Source organism: Vanessa atalanta, chromosome 18 (assembly GCF_905147765.1).
Source record: "Vanessa atalanta chromosome 18, ilVanAtal1.2, whole genome shotgun sequence".
Classification (NCBI taxonomy): domain Eukaryota; kingdom Metazoa; phylum Arthropoda; class Insecta; order Lepidoptera; family Nymphalidae; genus Vanessa; species Vanessa atalanta.
The window spans coordinates 3,178,003-3,197,259 of record NC_061888.1 but is presented as its reverse complement, the minus strand read 5'-3'; the positions used below and the strand labels follow the sequence as shown (position 1 = coordinate 3,197,259).

Here is a 19,257-nt window from a genome sequence, read left to right as displayed (position 1 = left end):
CCTGACAACGTGGGTGACCAAGACTAGCACTATATACAAATTAGCTCGTAAACATAGTTGCTCAGTCACACAGTTCCTCTGCTCTCATAATGCGATGGAACGGAGATCTGGCCTGACGTCAACGCTGCAGAGGCTATATTTAGGCTGTATCACGTTTATCGAGGGCAAAAGGATTATAAAGAACTACCAACTTCCTAACTTGCGAATTGTTACTGTGAATTCACTGAGAAAAAACCGATTATAATAACGTTCTGTCTAATGATCACCCAGAAAAAACTTTTTATGGGTATGAGCACATAGTAGAATTAGAATATAGTAGCAAAATCCAGCAGTCATTTTTCTGTCTCTGTATGTGTATTATACGTCATAGCTCATGCACCAGCACCATCTAGCGGTAAGTTACAGCAATGCAGATAGTATAATAAATTAAATTAAAATAAAATAAAAAAAAAATGGAAAATAGTATACGCAATATTAAATTTTATCTAAGCTGTTAACACTGACTGAAACCAATGTTGCTTATAAATTATAGTCATGGTTGTCTTGAAAATGCATTATCTTCGATATCAGCATGTAAAACTTCAACAAAGTTAAAAATAACTTATTCTAATTTTACTTACAAGTTATAACAGAGACAGACAAACAAACATTGCAAGTATATAAATATCTGTAAATTTGATGTTATAAAAGTATAAATTGTTGCCACAAAACCTGCGACATTGACATTTGTGTGAAGTTAACATTTGTCTGTGCGGGCCCGTATAGACAAATCACACAAAAATATTTATGATGGTGCAAACTTCAATACTCCTTCAACACACGTGAAAAGATTCCAAATTGTAATAAGATCTATATTTTAAAGATCTTGTTCATTTAAAGTAGTGTACACATTAATAGATTAATTAGACCATACAGAGAATATAAAATTATCCCATTATATGAATCAAGTTTTGTATATAGTAACACTTGTTTAATTAATTGATAACATATGTTGATACGCGATTATCCACAAACCTCATAAAATTCATGTTACAATCTGAACTCTCTTCCTATTAAAATTACTATTAATACAATCCAGTGAAGTGATGTATAATGTAATGCATTGACCCACCACCCTGAACTAAATAAGTAAGATACTTGATAAGGTACCATAGTATTATACACAGAAGCACTTTAAACAAATTAAAAGTAAATTTGCCTAGGAAAGTATAATACAATAACCGTTTAAAAAAAAATAGATTAAAAATTGTATAAAAAAAAGATTTTAAATATTTTTTCCCTAACCGTACTAAGTAGAGTCAGGTTAACAAAAATAAAAATCACTTCCAAATAATTTTTTTATTAAAGATTAACATCAATGACTCGATAGAAAGTTCCTTAAATCTAACAAATGTGATTATTTATATTTCATTAATATATTCTATCAAGCTCAACATTCATTAAATTTTAAACACCAATATAATTAATTAGTGCCGATATTTATTTATATAAGATTACCACGAACTTCGTGTATTGATATTACATTATTACAATTAAATATATCAAAATATAAAGAATTTACTCTCACTAACAAAAAAAAGCGTCAATCGATAGGCATATTATGGTTTTAAAAAATAACTTGTAGATTTCAAAACAAAAAAATAACGTAATCACATTTTCTTTAATGACGTCACACATTAATTTCGAAAAATGTTTTATCAAGCATTTGTTACATCGGATAGAGTAAAAATTAATAATGCCTTTTTCCATTCAAAGGCTCTCTCTGTTATTTCTGTATCAATAGCATCAAAGTGACACGACAGACAGAATATCACAAAATATATAATAGTAAACATAGCTATTCATGAATTTATAAAACAACAAACCATTCATATACATTTTTACATAATATATAAAACTTAGAAATAAAAATAATTACAATTTCAACAATGAATGCCTTTGGGAAATTAGTTTTTCATTATAAACTAATTACTCATTTCAATTAAATTTAAAAGTTTTGTATGTTTGGTTCCGAGACGATTTTAGTATTGATCTGCAATTCTTATAAAATAATATGTTTTATATAAAACAGTTTTGTATATTGATATCATAGCAAAACCTTATGTACACGTTTAAATTAAATAATGGTATAATAAGTAGTATGTAGGCTTTTCCGGAGAAAATACAGATTGTTTTAAAAACGCGAGATATTAGTTGGTAACAAATTACTCCTTTTCTTATACAAAAGTTAATTGTACATTTATACAAGTCACTATATAAATATATTAAATTGTGTCCGTAAATGGGGTAAATTTTACCCAGTGGAAAATAAAACCTTACTCAAATGGTTAGCCAAGAATTGTATGCAAACAATGAAAATCTCTGGTACAAAATATACATCACTCGCTGTTTAATACATCTCTTGTATATATGTTTTATAAAATGCATAATCAAATTAATGTATTAATTAAAAATCAAGGCTAGATCCACGGCAATATTAATAACAATATTTTTGTTTTCGATTGTACTTAATAAAAATACTTTTTTAAAATTTAAATTTACAACATGTTTTAATAAGACAGATGAAGAAACAACTTTATAACTATTTAACGTGCATTTCTTCAAAGCAAATAGATATTTTTTATCTGTGATCACGTGACCTCGGTACAAATGATTCACAGCAATAACAGTTCGCTATCTAATTTTAAATATTTTATTATGTAAACACATGGACGAGTGGAGATGAAATTTCCACAGCACACAACGTCAATACACTTTATAATAAAAATATTGTACATAGATTACATTTTTATAACTAAAAGTTTATTATAAATACGTAAACGGATAAGCAAGATTAATTACGTTATAAATAAATTGCTATGCTTATATTATATTTATATTAATTATTATACATGTATTTATAATGTTATATAGTGTTGAATTTTGTTTGTCAGACGTTTCGTGATGTAGACAGCGGGACGTCGTAACTAAACGCTTTAATTTTTAATTAAATAGTCCTCGGGGTCTACGCAACACGCATCAATGACAAAGGATCAAATTTTACGGTTAAAAGCAAGTGATAGGATGGCTCGTTGAACAACAAACTTCTACAACGTGTTTACAAGTTTTTGATATAACGACTACTCTATTCCAGCTAAAGTCTAGATAGATAGACACCTAATCATTATAGATTATATACAAATTATGATTTAATTTCTATTTATTTTTTTGTTCTAATTTAGCAAAGCAATTCTTCAACAATTTATCCACCATCCTATCATTGCGTACAAGCTACTCATCCGGCTCGAAGGACCAAAATGGTCAATTTAAACAAACAGATCATAATTTACAATTATTTATTATCTAATATCACTCGCCGTGACCTCGCAACGAACTCACCAAGCGTATTCAGTTCATACACTTCCGAGTTGAAATTATTCCAGTAGCCGATACATTCGATGACTGTTGTTCAGTTATGAAGTATCGGGCTCACTCTAATCGCGCATATCTGGAATGTAATAAATCAAACTTTATCGAGAGCTTAAATAGAGAAATCATTTGCTGATTTAATAGTCAGACCAAACTGTTATCTAACATTATCGTTTAATAATACTATTGTGTTTGTAGTTAAATTGTTATTTGAAACTGAAAATAAAACTGTAACCAAAATATATTTCCTTATGAAGTGAAAAAAGAATAACGTCTATTTAAAAACATCTTCTTCTTCTTTTTCTGAAAAAATGCTTTTTAAAATTCCAAAAAAACTTCTTAACTAAGTTTTAATACTACATGATACAAATTAAATAATAATAATAATAACTAAAATTCTTTGTTTCTGAGACATTTTTATTTAATTTTTAAGCCGATTTTAAAGTTTATTAGCGGTTTGTAAATTTATGAGTTTGTTCAAAGACTATTTCCTAATTACTCTTGACCTTGACTGTGTATCAACGAAGCAAATAATTATTCACGCCTTAGCACAATTGTCACGATCACATGACAGTGGTGCTAGCTTTACAACCTCCTACTTGAAATAACGTGATCGTTCGAATTGTATAACGGTGAGAGATTTGTATATGGACTATAATAGCAAATTAATGGATACACATAGATCTAATAATGGCCGGCTTAAAAACATGCCTGAATGAAAATGCCACTTTAAATAAAAACTTAGCAATATCCAGTTAAATTAAATCGATCTCGGAACTATACTGATCCTAACTCAAAACAAGACTTTTTACCCCAACATAAATATAAAAAAGAGCACAATAATCGTATATACACATATACATCTCATATCTCATCTTGGTAATAAGGAACATTAACATTATATCCTTTCCTAAAATTAGTTGGTACCATTTGATACCCTAATGTAGCACGGAGCACTCGCTCATTGGTCGAGTTTAATAGCGCACGCTCCGACCTCCTGTTACACAGTTTTGTCTCTTTTCAACAAATCATTCCCACAGATGGCTGCAAGAATTGAGAAACTCCTCCGAAATTTCTAACGCTTTATAGAAACTTAATTATACTATCTGATAATTAGGTGGCACCTGCACTGATATTTAAAAAGTATTATGACCATTTGAGTAGTTTGGGCTATTTTTTTTCTCTGGGTGATATTAAGCATTTTAAATAGTCTAAGATATTGTAATACACATTAAATCCACTCCTGTCCTACCTAGTTTTTTTATTATTTTTTTATGAATTGTCAACTAACTGCTTTTTGAGATAGCTGATTCTGGGTGCTTCTTTATTTTTACACATGTCACACGCTATATTTATCATTAGAATAACTCATAACAGATCGGGTAGAATTGTACAGTTATTTCAGTCCGTGTAAGGCAGATCCTTTTAGTTGAAGATGTTATTCTATTAAAAAGTTGACATTAATAAAATACTACCTGAAATAATTGGATCACAACTGTGTTCTGAATCTTACCTGCGCTGTCTCGGCCGCTACAATTGAAACAAATCATCGTGTGCCCTTTCCAAACGCTTCAAGGAGCTGTCCACCCGCCTGCCTTGTGTAAGCGCCGAGGGCGGTGGCGGCAAGGGCGGCGGGATGACCTCATTATAGGACGTCGAGGCTCCCATCGATGCCGATTGCCTGAGACGTGCCGTCGGCCGGTGTCTTACAAAACCATCTTCTAAGTCTTTCACAAACCTGAAAATAGTTAGAAATAAATCAATTTTTTTTGAGCAATTGTATCGTACGATTATATTGTTATTTACTTGGGGGTAGAGGGCTTTGTGCAAGCTTATCTAGATAGGTATCACCCACTCATCTACCACCAAGCAGCAGGATGAGTTCCCAATGTTGGTGGCGCATTGGCGATGTGAGGAATGTTTAAAATTTCTTACGGCGCCAATGTGAGACCATCAGGTGACCCATTTTCCAGTTCTCCTTGCTCTGCTATAACAAACGCACACATGTTTGTACATACGTGTGTTGGCTAGGTTAAGTTACCAAAGTACGAATAGTAGTAAATAAAAACATTTCAAGCTATTAATATCCTTCTATTTAAAATATAAAATTGCAATGATATTTCCAATTAATGTAATATCGTATTATTGCTATGTTATATAGAAAAAAGAAAATCCAAGTAGCAAGTCTCAGACGTGTAAAGTGTTACGTGATCGTCAAATACCTCCAACTTTACCTATAAATGTAGTTTATTTAGAGAACTTCAACCAATACTGTGTCTTCTTCTTTCGAACGTGAAACCAATGATGTCAGAAAGAGATAAATATTTAGCTAAACTTTATTGTATAAAATATAGAGTACAATTAATTATCTTAGTGATCACAGCACGCTGTTTCAATGTTTATATTATGTGAACTATGTAGCGATATTAATCACAATTAATACATACATACCAATACTATTAACATTTATGTTGCAGATATGAAATATACTTGTTTTTGACGTGTATGGAAAATATCCATTAGTTATCACACTTTATATTATAAATAGGATTATTGGTTAATGAAGAGCCGAGATGGCCCAGTGGTTAGAACGCGTGCATCTTAATCGATGATTTCGGGTCCAAACCCAGGCAGGCACCACTGAATTTTCATGTGCTTGATTTGTGTTTATAATTCATCTCGTGCTCGGCGGTGAAGGAAAACATCGTGAGGCAACCTGCATGTGTCTAATGTCAACAAAATTCTGCCACATTTGTATTCCACCAACTCGCATTGGAGCAGCGTGGTGGAATATGCTCCAAACCTGCTCCTCAAAGGGAGAGGAGGCCTTAACCCAGCAGTGGGAAATTTACAGGCTGCTAATGAATAAGATATTGGTTAATATTTCTTACAGCGAAATTATCTATGTTCGGTGGTGACCACTTGACACCAGACGGCCCATTTGCTCGTCCATCAAAAAAAAAAGAAAATCCTATTTACATAATAGATTTGTGAAGGCTAAAATGCATGCAGAAAAGGCAATGAGCCATGTAGTCCCGTCGTAAGTACAAGCTCCGCTACCGAAAAAGGTTTCGATGGTCCAAGACGTAAATACCATCGGCGAGAAGACCCCCAACGCGCTGCTATCGCCTTCAAACATAATGTCACACGTTTTTATATAATAAGAAACGGCATTTTAAGTTTAATTAATTTGAAAAATAGTTGACACATTAATTAATATGGTTTCTGTTTATCTAAGTTGCCATTTACTTTGCAATTTGGATCGGCAAAGCGTGCCCGCTTGTGGGCAAAATTTTTGAGGAAAAAACTTAAAGATTGAGTTAAATTTTTATTAGAATTCGTACTAGTTCCTCTAATGCGATTTGATTGTAACACACTTGGCAGTGCATCCAACATATGCAGATTTCATTTTAAACCCTAATAATCATATAAAAAGTCATGGATTTGAACACGCAATATTTTGTTAGAATTCACGTGCTTTAGCTACTATACCATCTTGGCACATGGACTGGTAGTTTTAGAGGTATTACAAGAGATTCGATTAAACGCATGAGAAAACAATGACGTAGCCGAGCGTAAGATTAGCATTAAGAGCGAAGATATCGCTTCATTCAATACTTATTGTATTATAATACTTGTCTATATCACTAACGACCCGCCCCGTCTTTGCACGTGCGCAATCTTTTAAATAAACAAATGGCGTTATATAAATATAATGGTATACATTATATTTATATAACTATATATATAAATATAGCACCCGTCAATGGAGTAGCTTTCCGGCAGTTATTTCAATTTTAATAATAGAATTGAATCATTCGTCAACAATTTTTTCCTCTTTATAATACATTTTAGTATAGATTGTATTAAACGTTCATTTCACACGTGCCGAGTCAGTACAGGTAGCTAGTTATTTTATAGACGTACATTGTCGTACGATTACCACTTTATTAATACTTTAATCCAACAAAAGAATATTACATCAGCAATTCTACGTTGACGTAATTGAATACACATATTAACAGCCTGTAAATTTCCCACTGCTGGGCTAAGGCCTCCTCTCTTTTTAAGGAGAAGGTTTGAAGCATATTCCACCACACTGCTCCAAAGCGGGTTTTGTGGAATACACATGTGGCAGAATTTCGTTGAAATTAGACACATTCAGGTTTCCTCACGATGTTTTCCTTCACCGCCGAGCACGAGATGAATTATTAACACAAATTAAGCATATTAAAATTCAGTAGTGCCTGCCTGGGTTTTAACCCGAAATCATCGATTAAGATGCACGCGTTCTAATCACTGGGCCATCTCGGCTCTTCGTAATTAAATAATTTATTGCAATTGTTAGACATAAGTCGTTGTACACGTTATACATAAGACTGACTCGTTGGTCTTGTAGTTAGCAAAATAAAAAAAAAAATCAACATATACGTTATTCGAGTAGGCTTTTACAAGCACTTTTGAATCGTCATTTAACAAATTAACTAATTAAGAAGATCCCGAGGAAGTCAAGTAACATCCTGTAAATGCCCCACTACTGGGCTAAGGTCTCCTCTGCTTAATGCATTTTGGTAAATACACGTGACAGTTTTTCATCTGTCACATGCAAGTTTCCTCAAATTTAGTTTTGAAACCAAATAAGCATGTGAATATACAATCGTTCTTGCCCAGATTTGACGTTGGAAAAATCGGTTAAGCTTAAGATTCTCATATTCGAACCACTAGGCCATTGCAGCCAAGTTCCAAATTTTGAATCGGGCCATTAAAATTTTATTAAGTTCTCAGTAGCAGCCATCTGGGAATTGGTATTATGAAAGTGGGGGGGAATAGAAGGTCTTCTGCACTATATTATGCGCCTAGCGACTGTCGTATCTCTTAAAAATGGCCGCCAAGTTCGAAATCGGTCACGACTATTTAATTTTTATATAACCTTTTATAAAAAATATGCAAATTGACTTGGTTATGGGACTCTGTGCAAGCCCGTCTGGATAGATATGTCCCACCTATTACATATTCTATCTCTAAGCAACAATACTAAGTATGTTTGGACAGGTTTGATTAAAAACAAGCCATTTCATATGAACATGATAATGATGTAAAAATAGATAATTAAAATAATTCACCCGATTGAGTTTACTTACGATTAGTATAGTAATGAGGCACTTGCTTTAAGATTTCTGTAATAATATCGTCAACGTAAAATCATAAAAGAAACCGATTATATTAAAACGACGTTAGCTCAAATTGCAATTGTATGTGATCGTTTCGAGATAATTTACATTTTGTTTAGAGAATGCGAATTAGGTATACTTGACTCATGAAGACGTACACTTCTCACGACGTTCGTGGTGTATTTTTATTTCATTATTGATCCACGCTATATAAATATCATCTTTGTAAATTATAAGATGGTTCCGTAACATTTTACGGATTAATTTTAACTTTAAACTTTTTGTACAATTACTAGATTAGTATTTAATATGACTTATTTATATGCAAAAATAATTATGTATATTTTAATTGTATGTTTTCAAATAAAACATGGCAATAAGTAAGATAGTAACTACGGGATAATATGAACAGAACCGTCAAAATATTTTCTTTAAATTCACAGTAAAGATACAATTATTAATTGACATTAAATATTTGTTTGTTAACACACTAATAGTAAGTTAAGAACAGCAAAATGGTGCCTATAGTTCCATCCTCCACAGAAGTCATACCCCCATGTCAGTTTAAAATCGCTGAATATACATAGATCCATTTACATACTTTTACAGAAAGCTGTTATTTTAAATACATGCCGCCTTGTCAGAAAATTCTTTAACTAACTCCTCTGGCTTTGCACTTGACTCAGGCAAATTTTCAAAAAATAAGAAAATCAACTATGCTAAAAGAACCATAATAATAATAATATATATTTGTCTTATTCGTCATCCTAAAAAAAAAACCCGCTTAAAATATACCACTAATCCTGGAGAACGTCTGATTTATTAGCTGCTCCATTTCATGAGGGCATCCGTGAATATCACTAAAGGACAAAGGCGCTATTTATAGACGTGCTGTACAAAATTAAGATCACACCGACGATTGACCACTCACGACATCCTCAACAGAATGAGGAATATATGTCTTATTTCCAACGCAGTAAAGGTCAACGGATAGCGGTTAGTTTAACCAGTTTATAAATATTCGAGTGTTCATAACCAGAGTCGTAAAACATCCAAAAGTCCGAAGTCTGTTATGAAAATATGTTTCACAGTTTCGGCATCGTCAATTGCATCATATATTTGGAATTTGTATCAAATTTCATCGTTTGAAAATTATAAAATCGTTCGCACTTTATGTAAAAAAAGTATTTTTTTCTGGCTTTTATTTGTGCCATAAAGGCACAGAATAAAAAAAAAATGTTTATTTCATATAAAATATTATATATACTAATGTTATAAATGCGAAAGTAAATCTGTCTGTTACCTCTTCTAAATCGTTGAACCGATTTATATAATATTTGGTATGGACATAGTTTGAGTCCCGGGGAAAGAGACATAGGATACTCTTTTAATTCACCCCTTTAGGGAGTAAAATCTGTGATGACAGTTTGTGTGCTATAGATAAAGTTTTATAAATTTCGTGTCGTAATAATTAAATAAAATAATTAAAACTTAATAAAATACATATAACAGTTATATAGTTTCATATATGAAATTTTAAATACTTTCGTAAGAATATTTAATAAAATGCAGATGAGTAAACATTTATTATGTGATCAGCAGTGGTATTCTGTGAAAACTCACTCGTGAAGTGTTGGCTCGACTTAAGGTGATACGCGATTTTGGCGATCCCAGGTGGCATATCACAATCGTGTTCTGCGGAGCTTTGAATTTATTATTGTTATAGAGTAGTTCTACTGCATTTATATCGATTCCAAATACCGAGCCAAGATTTCGATGTTACGTCATAATATATTTTTCTCTGATATTTTAGACTATGGTTTGCGATATTTACAGTGTATATATATGGGTTTTTTATGTATAAGATTTGTTGTTCTGACATTTATATACAGCTAAGGACAACTTATTACATAGATGACAAATTCATGAGTGAGAATCTATACCATGTTATTATATCGATTATTATACAAATTAAACTAAGTTCTAGGTTGTCAAATTAAATAATTAAATTAAGAACAAAATAATTAGATCACATTTCATAGCAAAAGAGAAAACCAAGTAAAAACTTAACAGGAAAACGTTCAAAGAAAAAATATTTATCAGTTTTCCTGGTAGTGGATAATAATTTTATTATGGTTATTTTTATGTTTTCCTTTTTTTCTTAAAATTTTAGCTCCACTGACATATTGTCCGTGGCTTTGGTGTATCTTGTCTTTAATTTGCATTTTTTTTTATTTGAGTTTGCTTGCGTATTATTATTACCAGGCAGCATCACTTACTAACATTTTATGTCTTATTTAAACGCACGCCCGTCTGGATTGGTACCACCTACTCATCATATGTTCTACCGCCTCATCATAGTATTGTTATATTTAGTAACCGAAAGGTGGTGGGAAAAACCAAAAGGATACTCATTTGCAAGTCGGCCTACGTACATATGTTAAAAAAAAAATAGCAGACAATTTAATTGTACAAACAACAAGCATTACGTAGAATAAAGTAATATAACATTGTTATAGACAACGGTATTCACGGTTCGGTTACTTTAAAATAGCAACATTATGTTTTTTTTTTTTTTTGTATTATAAATAATATCATTATGCGAACCAAAGATTAAATTAGTTTACACTGTAATATCATTTTGTTCTCTTTTCGAGACTAAGAACCGTTAAAGAAATATACAATAAACATACAATTTAGAAGTTTATAATATAGTTTTTCGAATATTTTCGTTGTTAATTTTACAAATATGCTTTTTACGACAACGACGCCGCTGCCAGTTCATATACAAATTACAGAATTGAATTCGAAACTCACACGTTTCCTCACGATGTTTTATGTCAATTGTCGCCGAATCAATAAATTATGAACTTCATTAAAGCTGGGCCAGCTCTACTGCACAATATATTTTAGTTAATGGAAGATACCATCGCTAAATAATGAGGTTTGAAGGTTTAATTACAGCGACCATTCCTAACGAAGTATAGCCGTATAAGCGCTAAAGATATTTCAATGCAGACTCAAAGACAAATACAACTTCAAACTCTATTATATACCCCCCCCCCCCACTCTCATTACTCCGATGAGCCAGCTTCATACAAAATTTTATCAAATTCGGTTAAGCGGCCGTGAAAGAGCCTTAAACAGACAATCAAATAGAGTTACTTTCGCATTTATTATAGTAGTATAGTAACTTCCAAATAATACAACGTATATCCGCTTAACTGTTTCGGAGTTTTTTGTTGATTGCCTCGTGATGAACGATTTTTTTGTTGTATAAAGTAATTGTTGAGACTTTTATGATGTTTTGTTTGTTGCGAAAAAATCTTGATAGTGGTAGAAAATTTTATTTCAGTTATAATAAGTTTAGTTTTTAATTTGTATTTTTTTTTAATTATGATAATCAACTTATGACTTTAAGAGTTTATTATCTGTACAAAGAATACAAAGTAGATTTGGCGGGCTTTTAAAAATATTATTAGAGCAATCGAATTTAAATTAAATTTAAAGTAAAAATTGCACGTGAGTCCTGAGTGATCACAATAATAAATAAAATTCATAAGTGTGACTTTTTAATAAATAATTAAAGTAATTTAAACCATACAAAGGATTTTTCTTACTTCTATTCCGACCACAAGACAAATAAACAATTGATACCGAATTGAAGCGATATCATTGGTCAAAAGCTTAGATAAATAATATATAATATTCAATAATTGTTTGCAAAAAAAATCGTTTCGAATGCTGTCGAATGTAGACGAAGAAAATTTAAACAGTATATACGTAGTTGATTGGAATAATGTTGTATTATAAATAAAGATCTACTAATCAAGAACAATTGTGCACAACTTTAAAGCTGAGCTATGGTCAATTCGCATGAAATACGTATATCTAAGATTCGTTTATACCCGTGTAAAATTGCGGTACCGCACCGCAATTTTACAATGCATTTGGCGCTACTGGATAGCACGGGCAAATACAGCGGCTTTACCCGCGCGTTATTTATAAGAGTACCTATAACACACAAACAATTCTACTCGCGCGATGGTTGAATTAATAAAAGTAACCTATGTCTTTTCCGGGGACAAACTACACTAAATTTCATCGAAATTTATACTAAAATTAATAAAATAAGAGCATTAATTATTGTTTACCTCCATACAGCCAGTGACGAATACTTAACAGTCTGCGGTCAAACGTAAAAACCAATAACGCATTTTGTTTAATTTCCTTTTTTTTTTATTACCATACAGGCAAGGTTTCGACATGCCGAGCCTAAATTTCTTATCCAAACCCGTGATAACCCGAGAGGCGATTCTTTAGCATACAAAAATATAATGAAGCTATTTTCGATTTTAATCATATGTTGTTAATTAATGTAATATAGATAGTAGGCGGTTAGATATTCTTTCTTAAATGTCCGTTCAAACTGCGTCAGAACACACGTGTGGAATAAATAACATGATATAACTGCTACAATGTCGTCACATCAACATAACAACCCCATATTACGTGCGTGATCCACATTAATTTTAATAATTTCTTTCTTTCGACTTGTTATTTTTCACAATGGCAATACATTAATCGAAAAAATATATTTAAATAGATTTTCCTATTTCGAAGTATATAATACTAGTTTATAATACCAAACGCTAGTATATAATACCAAACGCTCGAGGATCAGGTTTCAGGTAACCTATGGCCTTCTATTTACCCATTGACAACTTGTGCGCTAAATTTCATGATAATCAGTTGATTAGTTAAGACGTGAAAGCGTAACAAACAAATTTATTATCGCATATATAACACTATTTGTCGGCCGCGGCTTGGCTCGCGTCTTATTGGTCGATTGGTCGTCAGGTAAGATTGCTTCATAACAAATCTCATCAAATCCGGTTCAACAAACAGACATAGTAACCTTCGCATTTAAGATTAGTAAAGAAACATAGATTAGTTAATACTTCGCTGCTGTAGATTAAGCAGAAAATGGTTCACCCCATAAGTCCGAGGTCGTTTACTCGACGAAGATTACTTATTTACAATCACACACATCTAAAACAGCATATGCATACACTTATAAACTTATTCGAACATTAATATTCAAGCTACAACTATTTGTACAGACCTATCTGAATTAAAAGTGACTTGACGCATGAATATTTACTAAGTCATCATAAATTTATCTGTTTGAATTTTATGTATAAATTAACAAAACGTATAAATATAATACGTAAGAGAAAACTTTGTGCCCCATTTTTTAATGCATGTTAGAATTAGCATGGAGAAGTGAGAGAAATAATTAATGTATGTATAAAATGACAAACAAATACATTATATTACATATACATATAAACTACAATCAATAAAATAAAACATTCATTGTTTGCGGTCAAACTTAATAACCAATAACGCGTTTTTTGATATTTCCTTGTTTTTTTGAAAATTATCATATTGACCAAGTTTCGAAATGCTAAAATAACTTTTCATTTAATATAAAGTTACTTCTGGATGTTAAGTTTCATTTTTATTGGCAACTAGCGACCCGAACCGGTTTCGCACGGGTGCAAATTATTAATAAAGAAAACGTTAGATAGGTTCATTTATTTACTATAATAAAGCGTTTATTTATTTATTAGATCATTTGATATCTGTTTTTTTTTAAATATTATTGTGAAATAGATCTGCAGATAATATCTAAAAAAAAATCAACATTTTGTAGACACAAATTTGAATAACTGGTAAGGTCAAAATTTTATTATTACAATCGGACAACCCGTTTCGCAGTGAACGACTTTTTTTTTAATTTGGAAATGTTGGGAGTGAAAAAGACTATTTTTTAATGTATACTAAATATCCAAGGTAACTAACATAACTGAATATTGATTAATAATGAAAATGGATAATATTTATTGCTTCGCTGACTATACGGTTCTTATAATTTATATTTTAATAATTTGTGCTCGATGTAAATTGTTATATACTTAGAAGGTAGAAATTATTAGTTTTATTCTCTTTAATAGATAGAAACCATCGAACGACTAGTAGTTTTATTTAATACTTAAGCATATCATAGATACAAAAAACTAATTAGTCATTTTACGAGTTATGTTTAAATACATTTTATTACTCAAAAAGAAATTAAATTTAACTTACTTCAACACAAAATTAAACCTATCTATTCATCACTTCGACATGAATCGTAATTTACGGTTTTAATTAAATTAACGTGTTTATTAATCACTAGTATTTAAATCAAACACTAATCAGTAATCACGTTTCCAGAAGTACGGTCTATCCCAATCAAAGAAGGAATAAAGATAAAAAAGTCGCACATTTACGTATTCCATACGATTAGCTAATAGCTCAGCTATATTGTGCACTTCTAACAGTCCGTGTTTAATATATATGTAATTGTAATACATCGCTATTCCACTTAACTACTTATATCAACTTAAAGTGACATCCAAAGTTTCGATAACAGTTTGGTGGACGTTTAAAACGCCATTTTTTCGCAAATCCATAGATTAAACAAGCTCTCGACCAATGATATGGCGCCAATTCAATGTCAAATGTCGTTATTTGGCTTTTGTCCCTTTGTAATTCGAACAGGTACAAAACCATGAAGTAGCATGAATGTATGAATTAGTATAAATATTAATTTAATATTTATCACTAATCTGTGGTTGACACTGACCGCGAACAGAGTTGCCGAACTATCGATATTTTGACTATCGATAGTTGGCCTCGAAAACTATTCGGGATATCGATAGTACTACCCTTACTATTGTTTTGATCAATACTATCGATAGCTCTTCGTGACCAATACTATTGATTACGGCAATACTATCGATACTATTGATACTATCGATAGTATCGGACTATCGATAGTTTAGGTTAAAAGTAATGGTTTTGCAATACTATCGATAGTATTGCTCACGGGGAGCTATCGATACTATCGATAGTATTGGCACGTGATAATACTATCGATAGACTATCAATACTATCGCTAACACCTTAACTATCGATAGTCTATCGATACTTTATCGATAGTCTATCGATATGCAACCCTACCGCTAACTAAAACGACAAACTACATTTTACCTTAAATTTTAATGAGACAATAATATGTATATAAACGCAAAACGTATTTTATTATTAGCTGGATTTGGATTTGAGATTATACTAAACTTGTATGTTAATTCGATTTTGTCAAAGTTTCCTATCCATAAAAATAATATTTTGAGAATGAAAACTCGTTTAAAATATAATTCGAATATCTATTTATAAATCAATATCATATACTTACACGAATATGATAAGTATTATTGATTTGTCGGAACCTTTTTAATTTTTTTTTTGTCCAATTTCATTCATCATTGGTTGTTTATGTTTTTAGAGTATTGCTGTTTGTATGTATGTGTAGGAATATTTTTGACACGCTTATGTTTTTTATCTGTTTATGTTTAAATGATGTACGAAGACATTCTTTTATATAATTAAATTTTGTGTATAAAATGTATGTAGTGATATTTGCTCTGAACCAATATCAGCAAAACGATAAAATAATTTTAAAAAACATCTCACAAGGTTTTTTATATAGCCAAGTAAAAAAATATTATAATGAACTTATAATTTTCATAATGACAACATTAAATAATATGTTAACATTTAAAAATTGCGCCCTGTCGCATTCCAAAAGACATCGTTATGCACTATAATAATTAAAAAACATGATTTAATCAATTTGGCAAAAAGAATGCCAACAAACGAGGTTATTCCATCCTATTTCAAATTATATGTGTTTATCTAACAATACTTGATAACCTGTAGTATACTGTTGTACAATTTATTATACCTGTAGTATACTATTGTGAGATGTTAGAAACATTTTTTTTTAATAGAAATGTTTAGAATATTAAAAACCTATTTGAAATTTAGACGTCTTAAAGTACCAATATTGCTGACTAGCCATTGTCATTGTTTAGTCTACAGTCACCTGTCTGTATGAACAATAATTTACAAAAATAAATATTCATGATTTTCTTAATATTGTATTTAAAAATCCTATTAAGTCTACGTGACAAATCGAGAAATCTAGAACAGCGTATTAGGATGTAGAACACACTCTTGAGTCATATAGCACTGAACACGCATAAAATATGATCAAATGACTAGTACGGAAATGGGAAAGGCACTTACGCCATAGTCACGTGAACGGTAACGCGGGCGCGTAGAAAGTAACGTTCTCGCCGCAACATGCACCGGTCGGTGACAGGTTCAAAGAAAGTGTAAAATAAAAATGGTATCATCAAAATGTTTATAAATACAGTATAAGTATTCTGACAATTTCATATGTTTTGTTTATGTATTTTACTTTAAATACATATTTTCAATAAACTAAATGAGGCCTTATACTATAATGTCTGATTAATATTTTGATTGGGTACAACTACATAATACATAGTCGAATAATAAATCAAATAATGATCAATAAGCAATAAATACAAATAAATAGAGCAGAGTCCAGTGGTTAGAACATGACTTTAAACTGATGATGTTTACACTTGGGCAAACAAAACTGATTTCATTCAAAAGATTCAAAAGTCATCTCTTCCTTTGGGGTGCATAAAAACATGTAAAGAACCCTGCATGGGAGGTCTTTGGTAGAATAAACAATAAAACCTTCTTCCAAAGTATGCTAGTTGAAGCCTTCGCCTAGCAGTGAAACATACTAGCAACAGCTATATTTGTATAAGTACACAATGGTATTGTGTACTTATACAAATTAACAACATTCGTAAATGAGTGTCATTTAATAACTAATTTGAATTATTGATTGATTAAGACAGTACATCTTTGTGGGAATTTTTAAATATGAATTTAAAAAAAAGGCTAAAATTCTAAAATGAATCAAATGGAGCACTGTGCCCAGCAAACAATAAATTTTTGTACTTCAGAATATATTAGGTAAAAAGCGTCTTAGTTGAGACCAATTGTAAATTTTGATTTGATAAAACTTTCAAATAAAACATCAATGAAGCAGAAATCTCACTAAATTTTCAAACTGTTCCTATTTAATACACATTACAAATACCACATTGCTATATCATTATCACACACGAATATACACACACCCACACAACCACGTTTAATATTTAACATATCAAGTAGATACCTCAAACCAAATATTCCTTATCAGTATGTAAACATAATTATCAGTAGTAAGTTCTAGTGCTTGTGTATTTACTTATATACATACTTATCTCTTACAATTTTCATTATGATGAAATATATTTATCATGAGATTTTTTTTGTATGGAGTCAATTAAATTCATATTATAGAAATAAGAGAAATATTAGTAATCATTACGTCATGTTCATAGAGAGATAACATAATGCTGCAGTTCTACAATAGGAAAATGAGCAACTTTTGGGTTGAGTCTTGGCAATAAGTGAACATAAATGTATTTAATTTTCTGTTAAGTTTGCGAACAGTTGCAAACACCAAAATTGCCAACTATTTTATTGAAACTGCGCCATTAAACTATAATTAATATCAATGCCCTACAAGTAGAACATGCAGATAATACAAATATTTTATGTAGGTTATAAATATAATGATAGTTAAATATTATACTTAAGTTTTAAAAATGCAAAGAATATTTTCTAGAAAGACCATTTGAATGCAAAATTATTATTAAAATATGTATAATTATTTGTAATTTACATTTTGCAAATTAACTTTTAAAGGTAATAACAAGAAAGCATATTGTGGTAAATACTTAACATAAGATACTGGTACTTAATTTTGAAGAATTTAAATGTGATGTTTGTTTTATAGTATTAGTAATTATTGAGCAATTACATATAAATAAAGGAAAATAGTGAAATATTACTAACTCACTGTTCTCCTTGGTTTTTTCTACATGCTTCTTGATATTAGCAATTGAAGAGTCCAATCTGTTGAGGAAATTATCAAAAGTTTCCTTCTCATCTGGACTCCCCGGTGAAAAGTCTCTTGTTGGGATGCCAGCGATAGAGGCACGGTGACTTGGCGGAGCAAGCTCTGTGACCCTCTCACCGTTCTCGTAAAATGGAGAATCTTTGGTCACTGGGATCAGCAAATATTCTCTCAAAAATAAACTATCCGAAGCAAACAAACGATTGGCTCGCCTTATTTTCTCCATCTACAACCATACAACAAATTCACTTTATTATAAAACCACTAAATAAACTCAATATCGTCACAATTATTATGATTTCACACACTTACAGTAACACCATATTTCAAAGCAATGCCTTGTAAAGTGTCACCCTTTGCCATCACATGTTTAATATATTCTTCATTCCTTTTCATATGGTTGCAAGTACTCCCATACTTTTTTAGAGGTCGAGCAGATTCCCGAATAGAAATTCTCTCATCAAAAAGACGATCCTCCTCCATTTTTGACGTAAAACAAAATGACATGATTACATGAATAACAAAAAAGTCAAAGCAATGAAGATAGTTATATTACATTGACATGAAGTTAGTAACAGAATTGTTACACAGATAATGAAAAAAATTTGAAAATTATTCTTATTATTTTGTTAATGCAAAAAAGATTTAACAGAAACCGCAAATTTCATTTTTGTTTATTTTTTGGTATTTTATTAAAGACAAAAATTTCATTGCTTA

General features: G+C 31.0%; 1 protein-coding gene across 1 annotated transcript; it reads right to left on the bottom strand.

Annotated features, from left to right (window-relative positions):
• Positions 1 to 1,323: 1,323 nt before the first annotated feature.
• Positions 1,324 to 19,047, bottom strand: LOC125070991 (lysM and putative peptidoglycan-binding domain-containing protein 2). Its single transcript, XM_047681033.1, has 4 exons — positions 18,853 to 19,047; positions 18,480 to 18,766; positions 4,922 to 5,146; positions 1,324 to 3,487 (listed from the first exon to the last, which is right to left on the bottom strand). Exons 1-3 carry the CDS (start codon positions 19,045 to 19,047, stop codon positions 4,939 to 4,941), a joined length of 690 nt encoding a protein of 229 aa, XP_047536989.1. The 3' UTR covers positions 1,324 to 3,487; positions 4,922 to 4,938.
• Between the last annotated feature and the right edge of the window lie 210 nt (positions 19,048 to 19,257).

What these genes read in the sequence shown, in the direction of transcription:
- LOC125070991 (XM_047681033.1), bottom strand. Translation starts at nt 19,047, where the DNA reads ATGTCATTTTGTTTTACGTCAAAAATGGAGGAGGATCGTCTTTTTGAT. An exon ending in CTTTGAAATATGGTGTTACT is followed by an intron (nt 18,767 to 18,852) that starts GTAAGTGTGTGA and finishes GTATGGTTGTAG; the next exon opens with ATGGAGAAAATAAGGCGAGC. An exon ending in AAAACCAAGGAGAACAGTGA is followed by an intron (nt 5,147 to 18,479) that starts GTTAGTAATATT and finishes AACTATTTTCAG; the next exon opens with GTTTGTGAAAGACTTAGAAG.